The 10333-nt window shown below is 34.4% G+C and overlaps 1 protein-coding gene across 1 annotated transcript in view; it reads right to left on the bottom strand.

Moving 5' to 3' along the window:
* CBG22355 overlaps positions 1–3542 on the bottom strand; it is a gene marked incomplete at both ends in the record, with an annotated part of 14392 nt that extends 10850 nt beyond the window's left edge. The window contains 2 exons of the mRNA XM_002647142.1: positions 1066–1300; positions 3381–3542. Of these exons, the coding sequence (XP_002647188.1) occupies positions 1066–1300; positions 3381–3542 (397 nt within the window). The remainder of the gene's footprint in view (positions 1–1065; positions 1301–3380) is intronic.
* Between the last annotated feature and the right edge of the window lie 6791 nt (positions 3543–10333).

Below are 10333 nucleotides of genomic sequence, written 5' to 3'. Positions count from 1 at the left end.
CTTTTGTGACAATTGTATGTTTTTTTTTTTGGATTTTCCGAGAATTATTTTTTGCTGAAACTCTTCTTTTGGCTTGCAATTNTGGAAAAAACGTAACAGTTAATCTTTTTCAAAAGTTGTTTTCAAAAATAAAACGAATATGAAACAGATATTTTGATTTTCCAAATTTCTACAAAAGATGCGAATTTCAAAAAAAAATTAGTTTTACAATGATTTCCAAAAAAATGTAAGAATTATTTCATTTATGACTCTATGTTAGTGATTTGGTACTGTCCCCGAAAAAAGGGCTGAGGACGACCGTCCCCCGTCCCCTAAAATGGGTCGCCCAGCGAAAGCGGGNGTNCNGCCGCCCCGCCCCTGTCGAAAAACAACTTTGTTTAAAGAATTAGTAACCGAATTTTTTAGATTATTTTACGATTCAGGGTACCCAATTAGGCTACCCTGAAATTTTCAAGTCAATTGGTCCATTCAGTTACGCGCAATTACGCAAAGTATACCGCCTCCCGGGGAGGGGGCGTATCCCCGCCCCGCACCCGCGGGGCGGGGATCGCCTTTTTTCGCCCCCAAGCCAACCCTAGTTCCAAGAAATTGATATAAACTAGGTTAAATTACGCATTTCCATTTTCATTTATTTCGCCTCATTTCGGGTTAACAACCGCCTCTTTCCTGAAATTGATAGGATCTTTTTTCAATGTTTCAATAAGTACTAAAGTTTGTTAAATCTTAGCTTTTTTAATAGACTGTTAAAATGAAACTCAACATAATTGTAAATTTATAGTAACTTCATAGTAAATTTTACAGTAATGTCAGTTTTTAAAAAGTTTAGTGTTTCAGAATGCACACATTTTTGAATGTTTTTGTAACGATAATTTATTGAATATTACTTTCTTGCATTCTGTCTGTAATTTTTAATTTTCAACTACACAACTTTCAAAAATTAAAAAAAATTTCAGAAGGAAGGTTGTAGCAATCATACAGTCTACAGTAAGCCTTAAATAAGCTTAAAGTATCCCTACAGTAAGCTAACAACAATTTGTTTATACTTTTTGAATACAATACACTCACCATCATCACTTGGCTGTTGCGCAATGACCAAAACCAAAATCACCACAATCAGCAAACTATTGAACGCCAATGGAGCCAACACTCGATAAATCAATGGTCCACGAATCAGATTCATCACATTTATGAACGCAATTATACAGTTTGGAATCTGCGCAACGATTCCCATTGCTGACATGAAACTGTCGGCGTATGATGTCTTGGTGCCATTCACAGTGAACCAGTAGTCAACGTAGTACTGAAAAAATAGCTTTAAACATTGACGAAATTTTTGTTTAAAAAATTATATCAAGATTGTCAAATTATTCTTTGCACCAAATTATTTTGGTTTTGGAACAGTAATTGGAGTTTGAAAGAACCAATTTGAACATTTTCTTTTTCGTGTTTCCCCTCCTTTAAAGGTGGGGGGACAGGAGATTTTTCGTAGTTTTTTTTGTAGCTAGAGTATGCATTCTACCGTGACGGTGTACAACGCTTAATGTCACTCTGCGTACAGCTGTCGTCCTCGCCTTTATTGTATGCAATCGGGTGTGCGCTTTCTCCTTGCCCGCGTGGCTCATTCGGTAGCGGCGCCGCACCCTCAATCATCGCCCTCACAAGTTCAACTCCTCGAGGGGCATCTTTGAACGGAATTTCGAGAACATTATTTTTTTCATGTCCCCCCCCCCCCCCCACCTTTAAAGATTTCCTAGACATCGAGTTCTCGTTGATCGGAACAAACCACGTGTTTCGTCCCGATTTTCTTATCAGTCGACTATTTTACAGCCTAATAAAAATGTTCAGGTTGTACTCCTGCCAAATAAGTGATGACCAGTAGAAATATAAACTTTGCTGTTTCTAAAACTTCAGAAATTTAGCAAGTTTTCAAACTGAATGTTAAATTGAAAAATTATCAGAAAATCGTCGGAAATTGAGAAAATATGCGGCTAGTGTTTAAAATATTCTCAAAAATACGGTAGCCTGTCCTTGCGCCTTTAAATGAGCCTTTATCGGGATCCTCGTACTCAATGTACTATTTGAACTTATTGATTAGGACAGAATTATCACTATTTCAGAAACTCGACTTGTAAGAATGAAACTTTGACTATGTATTTTATATATGCATCCAAATTTCGAAAAGTGCATTACAGCAGGAAGGACATGAAAAGTTAAAAAAGAAAAAAAAGCATACTTTCCTATATTTTCATATTTAAAGAGAATTACTGTTTCAGAACAATGATAATTTGGGAAACACCCTGCGGTAGGGATCTCTGATCAAATTATCACAGAGTAATTTTTCAAAGCTTTTTAGGTTTCATATACAGTTTGGAAATTTCTTGATTTTTTCACTGTTTCACTTTTTCCATTTTAGATGTCAACTTTTGAATGTTTATTCTAGCAACCATACTTGCAACAGGCCGGGCGGCCCGCCCTTTCTCACAAGGAAAGTCGTTTTAGAAAGGGGTCGAGAGTTTGCTTATTTTCTGACAGTGGTTAGTTGACACCCTTGTAAATCTCCTGTCAAAATCTTTATGTGCACTTTTTTCGAAAATGCTGAAAATTTTCGTCTGAAAGTTCCCAATTTCTTAACCATTGTAAACCTCACTCTCTTGTAAACACACATGAAAATGTTGATTTCTTCATCCCAAAGTTGAAAATTCGGTAAAAATTTGAAATCTCGCGCAGAAAGCTATCGTGGAGCCCAAAATAGGTGCCTAGGAAATTGATCAAAAAAAGCATAAATTATTTCAAAAGGAAAGAACCGAACCCGGACCTTCAGTTTAATCACCCGCGCCCACAACCACTGAGCCACCTCGCCGCTGAAAGCAACAGAGCGTACAAGTGAACGGTTTTCCCGGGAGGTCGATATCACAGAGGAGAGTGAGGTTTACAATGGTTAAGAAATTGGGAACTTTCAGACGAAAATTTTCAGCATTTTTCAGTATAAAAGTGCATATACAGGTTTTGACAGGAGGTTTACAAGGGTGTAAACTAACCACTGTCAGAAAATAAGCAAATTCTCAACCCCTTTCTAAAACGACTTCCCTTGTCAGTAAAAACAATTTCAAATGAAAAATTGGGACACTTTTTTTGAATTAAAAAAGAAAAAAAGTTACATAATTTTTAAAATTATCAAAGTAGAAAGTAGTCAAAAAATATATAATTTTTGATTAAATTTTTGAAAACATTTTAAAATTTATGAAAAAAAAAAATCAAAAAAAATCAGCTTATGTACAAACAGCGGGCCGGCACTTCATCGGCCCGGAATATTGCCAGTATAATACATCATCCATAAAATAATCGAGTCAAAAAAGCCGTATACGTCCAAATACCCTTACCTGCGGAGCAATAGTAATAAACATATTCCATGGCAGAAGAACACCAATTCCATTGAGCATGATAATCCAAAAAACCATACGTCCTTTATCAATTGGCACTGGCTCATCCTCTCCTTTATCGGAAGAAAAATCCACTCCATCGATTATACTCGTTTGGTCCTCCATTTTCCAAATTATGAGCGGCGGTTTTTCGCGTTTTGGTTTTGTCTGAAAACGATTAAACTCGGCTTGATTATTGAGAATTTTTGAATGAGGTTGTTTATGGAAAAATTGAAAGTGTGAAAAATTTTGAAATTATTAGATCAACCTCAAACACTCTAAAGGAATATCACACCTAACTCTCTAAAAACATTTCCTGTTTCTCATTCACTACTGACTTTCTGTATTTTTTCCATATTAATTTGGTTCCTTTACTGATCCTTTACTGAACTTTACTGATCATAGCCAACGCTTTAAAAATGGGCTAATCAAAAAGTTTGGTTCTGACCTACTACTTTTTTGAAAAATATAACCTCTAATTGTGGGATGAAAACTTTTTCAAAATGGTATGAAACTTTTTTTCGATAATTCTTTATTAAATTTTACTGTTTTAGATTCCCCGCAAAATGTCTGCATTTTTTCAAAATAAATTCAATGAGAATGCTTTCTTGGAATCAATTGAAAAGGTTTGTAAGCCACCGTGGGCCCTTCTACCGTAAAGTTTTATTAATTTTATCTAGGTTCTTGTCGGAGATATCAAAAAATTATCAACTACCAAAATGTTACTGATAATATGATAAAAATTTTGACAATTCGCTATTTTTTGGTATCTTTCACAGGAAACGAGATAAAATGGCTAGAAATTGACTACGACAAGATTAAAAACAACTGAAAATTAATAAAACATTTTTTAATGTTTTTGTGGTTATCTGTTTCGTATTTATTACACATTTTTGAAACTCCTTTTCTCAAAATTGGGTTGACAAGGAATTTTTGAAAATTTTCAAAAAAAAAGGTTACCGTTGAAATTGACTGATAATTTCTGATAGCTACCATTAGAATAGGTGGTTCAATAAACGCGACTAATCCAGATCAATACGATTTCATTAAAGAAAGTTAAATTAATGAATAACTTGAAACAGTTTTTGATACATTTCTATTCTTTTTTTGTCAGTTTCAGGCTCGCTTATCAGTGCACTTTTTTCTTTTGTCTTCTTTTTTGTATGCATGTGTTTTAGAAAAAAAAGATAACTTTGACTTTGACTCAAAGGACGAGTATTTTAAAGGTACATTGTCAATTTTTAAAAGTGTCGGAAGCTGAGCTACGCGTTCTAAACACCGATCATTGTACACCGTCACGTAAAAACGCAGAACAAATAATTTGGAAGGTTTAATCTAGGCTTCATCTTCCTGAAGTTTTATTTGCAAACTCAGAAATTTTGAGCTCCTGCCAAAAGTCCGTCATTCAAACCAGAAAACCAAAAGTGTTGAGAGTCTAAGAGAAAAAGTTAAGCTCATTAAAAATATAAACTATAAGCGATAAAACTTGTCCGAAAGTTCCTATCAAAAAACGCACTTAATTTTTGTGCTTTTGATTGTTTTTTCACTGTATCATTAGTTTCTTATTTTGGGACATTTCCATGGGCAACAATTGACGGGTCGCGATTATCTAACAAGGGAGGTCGTTTTAGAAAGGCTTTCAGAATTTTCTTATTTTTTGACAGGGGTTAGTTGACACGCTCAAAAAGCCCCTGTCAAAATCTGTATATGCACTTTTTCCAAAAATGCTGAAAATTTTTGTCTGAAAGTTTCCAATTTCTTAACTATTGCATTTCGCCTCCCGGGAACTTCCGGAAACACCGTTGACATGTACACACTTACGCACTGTTGTTCCCAGCGTTGAGGAGGTTGCGCGTGTTATAAGCTGAAGGTCTGGGGTTCGATTCCCTGTTTTGAAATTATCTTTTGCTTTTTTTGATCAAATTCCTGGACATCTATTCAGGCCTCAAACCATGTTTTTGGTCAGAGTTTTTGAGTTTTTGCCGATTTTCAAACTTTGAGAAGCAGAAAATATCAATTTTTTCAAAGTTAGGTTTTTTCGAAAATTTCCAAGTTTTTGGTGGTCAACTCCATGCTAGATTTTCGATGAAAATTTTTTCGTTCGAAATTTCTCAATTTTCGTATGGAATGTATTTTTGTGAGTTCTAATTAACTTCTAATGATCTTCTAGCCGCTTTTTGACTCAAAATATGTCGAAAAACAGTGAATCAAATAGTCAACATCGAAAGAAAACAATGAATTATAAGTGATTTTGCATTGTTCTAGGTCAAAAAAGGGTGGATGAATCATGAGAAACTAATAACAATTTCCAAAAATACATTCCATACAAAAATTGAGAAATTTCGAACGAAAAAATTTTCATCGAAAATCTAGCATGGAGTTGACCACCAAAAACTTGGAAATTTTCGAAAAAAATTAACTTTGAAAAAATTGATATTTTCTGCTTCTCAAAGTTTGAAAATCGGCAAAAACTCAAAAACTCTGACCAAAAACATGTTTTGAGCCCTGAATAGATGTGTAGGAATTTGATCAAAAAAAGCAAAAGATAATTTCAAAAGAGGGAATCGAACCCCAGACCTTCAGCTTATAACACGCGCCCACAACCACCCGGCCACCTCAACGTTGGGAACAACAGTGCGTAAGTGTGTACATGACAACGGTGTTTCCGGAAGTTCCCGGGAGGCGAAATGACGGAGAAAAGTGAGGTTTACAATGGTTAAGAAATTGGAAACTTTCAGACAAAAATTTTCAGCATTTTTGGAAAAAGTGCATATACAGATTTTGACAGGGGCTTTTTGAGCGTGTCAACTAACCCCTGTCAAAAAATAAGAAAATTCTGAAAGCCTTTCTAAAACGACCTCCCTTATAAAATAGTTTGAACTAATAGCGGTTGAGCTATGTTCTCAAAATTAGTCAAGGTTCTGTGCCGCTACAGGGCTACACGGTTGCAGATCGTTGGAATATACAAAAGGGTTACGGTAGACACAAAATGTGAAACACCGATAACTGTACACTGTCACGTCACAATGCATATTCGCGCTTTGGAAACTCTCAAAATTCATGGGGAACTACAAATATGAGTTATAATATTATTGTTGTCCGAAAAAATTGGAGTTGAGACGCAGACAGTTAATCGAAATATTTCTCTGCGTCTCCACCGACTATGCGCTATTTAGGCTTGTCGCTTCGAGGTGCCTACCGTATTCAGACTGCAAAAAATACTCTCTCGCTCCAATTTTTTCGCACAACAATAATAAGGAGTTTATTAAAGTTTCATAAAAACTTTCGAAAATTGCTTAAAAACCAGTAACATAAAAAATTGTTCTATTACTTTTTTAAAGCAAAAATAATGAATTATGATTTCTGTTTCAAAAAATTTATTTGAAATTTGGAGTTTTAATGTATCTTTAATAAGTAAATAATTGTGCGAACAGGCTGGCACTTGGGTTCAAGCCAACGGGTCAAAAAACGCGCTCCAAATAACTTTTAGGCCAGAAGAAATTTAATAATTTCCAAGTTGACGTGGATTTGACATAATTTTTTTTTCGAAAATCTCACGTTTACTGGGGCGCGATTTCTGACCCATTGGTTTGAACCCAAGTGAGCTGGTAAACGTTATAACAACAACATTGAAAATTTTGGAAATACTGAAATTTACTTTTTTCACTTTTTCAAAAAGTTTAAGTATTGTGATTTTTTAAATTGTGACTAAAAATTAGCTAAGAAAACTTCGCAACCACAAAAACAGTCCATGAAAAGCTAAATTAGTATTGAATTTTTTTTATTAGTAAAACTTTGAAAAACGAACGATTCTTGAAAATTTCACAGTTTCAAAACATTCATTTTGAAATTGAATTTTTAAACGTCATTCGATGACGTCCAAACGACATTACTTCAACTTACTTATCCAAATTTTCACTTTTTGTTCTTCTGATGTTTCTGTTTTGTTTCCCGCAACCACTCCCTGAAAGTTTTTTAATTGATTGTACATATAAAATTAAAAATTAATTTTCTAATCGAAGAAACGAAATTATAGAAATCAAGAACATTATTAAAATATGCGCATTTTGAAACACTGAATTTTTTTGGATTTCTTTAATTGTAAGACTACTGTACGCTTACTGCAAGATTTCCGTAAAACCTTATACGATAGAAGAACGATTTCAACTTTTATTTAATTTATCTCGGTTCCTGTGAAAGATATCAAAAAGTTATAAAATAACAACATTTTTATCATGATACAAAAATATTTCATCAGTCGATCACTTTTTGGTATCTTTTACAGGACCTGAGATAAAGGGAGTCAAAGTTATGATGAACTTTTGTAACAGGTCTTTTGGATATTGAAGATAATTGGCTGAAAATTACGTTACTAACCAATCAAACAAGTATAACTCTTACATATTTCAATACAAATTAAAAAATTGAAAAAAAAACGATCCTATCAATTTCAGGAAAGAGACGGTTGTAAACCCGAAATGAGGCAAAATAAAAAAAGGTGGAAAACCGTCTCCGGCCTGCCCACGTTGGCACAGTTACTTATCAATTTTAATGATACAAAGATGATCGAAAAAATTTCTGTTATCAATTTTCGTTTTGCACCTTTCTATATGTATCTTTGGTTTTAATAACCCCGACCGTTTCGTTTGTCTTAGTGATTTTCCAGAGAAAAACTTTAACTTATTCACCCCTTCTCTCTATTTGAAGAGACATAGAGAAATGATCAGCACGCACGTGATACTTTAGTAATATATGTCATCAATCGGCACTTTTCACGGAATTGGAATTTGTGCTCCGCCACCGGTTTGTTTGCACTGAAGATTGAAGAGAAGAGGAGTGTCGATTTAAGTATCGGTATGAAACAATTTGATGAATATGCGTGTTTTATGTAGGTGAGGTTTTGAAGGAATGACAAAGTAGGTTTTTTGTGTTTATATTTTAGTTTGAATCGTTTTTTTTTGTCATCTTTCTAATTTTTGAATGATAATTTCATTAAAGGAACCAAAGGAATTTTACAGTATTGAAATTCCCATAATTTGGAGAACAGTCATATTTAATTACTTTTGATAATATATGGCAGTCCTTGAAAAAATCAAAATTTGTCCCCTTGACTTTGTATCCAACCAATCAAGCAAGTATAACTCTTACATATTTCAATACAAATTAAAAAATTGAAAAAAAACGATCCTATCAATTTCAGGAAAGAGACGGTTGTAAACCCGAAATGAGGCATCTCCAGCGACCACGTCAACCAATGGAAGTCAGCTCGTGGAATCGATTTCAACTCGGATTCCAAGCTTCATATACGAGCCTGACGAGGATCTGACATTTGACAATTGGTACAACAGATATGGAGACGTCATCACCAAGGACGGATCAACTCTCACCGATGAGGCCAAAGCAAGGTTAGTTTTATCTAAACTCAACACAAAAGAGTATTCTCACTTTGCAAATCGTATCCTCCCGGAAGCTCCAAACTCCCTAAAGTTCGAGGACCTCATTCCGAAGCTCAAGGGGACATTCAAGTCGACCTCATCGATCTTCCGGATGCGTCAGGAGTTCCTACGCATAGAATACGATGGCTCATCGATTGTGAGATTTTTTTTTTGTTGCTTCCAATTTTTTTAACCGTTTCAGAAGCACATTTGAAGTTTATGCGTACAAGTACGAAAAATAAAATGAATTCAGGATAAAGTTGTTACAGTACATCTGAAGTATTCCAAAACAGTTAATTTTGAAGCCAACATAGTCGGAACAGCTTTTGGTGGCACTCTGAAGATCATATTTCATGAGTTTGAAACGGTGAACTGCTTTTTTCAAAAACATCATAAAGCTTGTATTAGAAGAGCTCTAGATTTTTTATCCATTCATCTTGGTTCCTGTAAAAAAAACTTTAAAAAGTGACCGTATTGCCTATACGGTTGAAAACTTTGAATGAAAATGACAAAAAAGCTACAAATTTATGTTCCAAAAATCTCATATAAATCATGTGTAATTTGAATTTTAAAAAATTTCTAAATTTCCAGTCAGAACCTCGAGCCAGAATTACAAATTCATTTCTCATATAAATCAGGGTTTTCGGTTTATATATGCTCCATTGCTCTATTCTAATGTTCGAAAATTTCCCGCCAGGTCTCCTAATCTCCCAGGTCGACATCGTCTCCTAATCGTTCCCTGTCTGATTCGTCTCGTGTTCATTCCATTCTTCATGTTTGGAAACTGTTTTCCCAATGAACGATCTATGCCAGATTTATATAGCAACGAATGGATTTTCTTCTTTGGAAATACAATTATGGCATTAACTAGTGGTCACTTTTCATGATTGGGAACGATGTTTCATATATGATATCGGTCGAGGGCGTCACCGAAGCTCAACTGGTAGCGACGCGGAACCTTCACCGGTGGACAAACAAGTTCAACCCCTCGAGAAGAAGAGTTTTAAAACATCAAGAAAAATGTTTTTTCTTGTTCGATATTTTTTCTTGTTCTATAACAACGACTGAGTAATTGGTAACTAATTGTTAGGTAACTGTTACCCTGCTCTTGAAACAGTGGTCAATTTTTGTTTTCGAACTAAATTTTTCAAATTTCAACAACTTTTCTGAAATATAACTTTCTGTTGCTTTCAAGTTTTGAACCGTTTCAGAAGCACATCTGAAGTTTATACACATGAGTAAATACAACTCAACGAAGCCAGAATAAATTTGTTACAGTTAATTGAAGTGCTAAAACAGTAAGTTTTGGCAAAAAATGATTCAAAATTATTTATCGTAATAATGTGATCATGTGTGAATTGTTTATGGAGAACTCTGAAAATTAATGTCATGAGTTTGAAACAGAAAATTTTTGTCAATAAATATCTATCCGTACACCATGTATACTCTGAATACTCACAATTTGAGCCAATTTATCTT

The sequence above is a fragment of the Caenorhabditis briggsae genome (genome assembly GCF_000004555.2).
Source record: "Caenorhabditis briggsae complete genome, chrIV, whole genome shotgun sequence".
Lineage (NCBI taxonomy): Eukaryota > Metazoa > Nematoda > Chromadorea > Rhabditida > Rhabditidae > Caenorhabditis > Caenorhabditis briggsae.
Note: the sequence above shows the minus strand (reverse complement) of the source record. Positions and strands in the feature narration are given on the sequence as shown.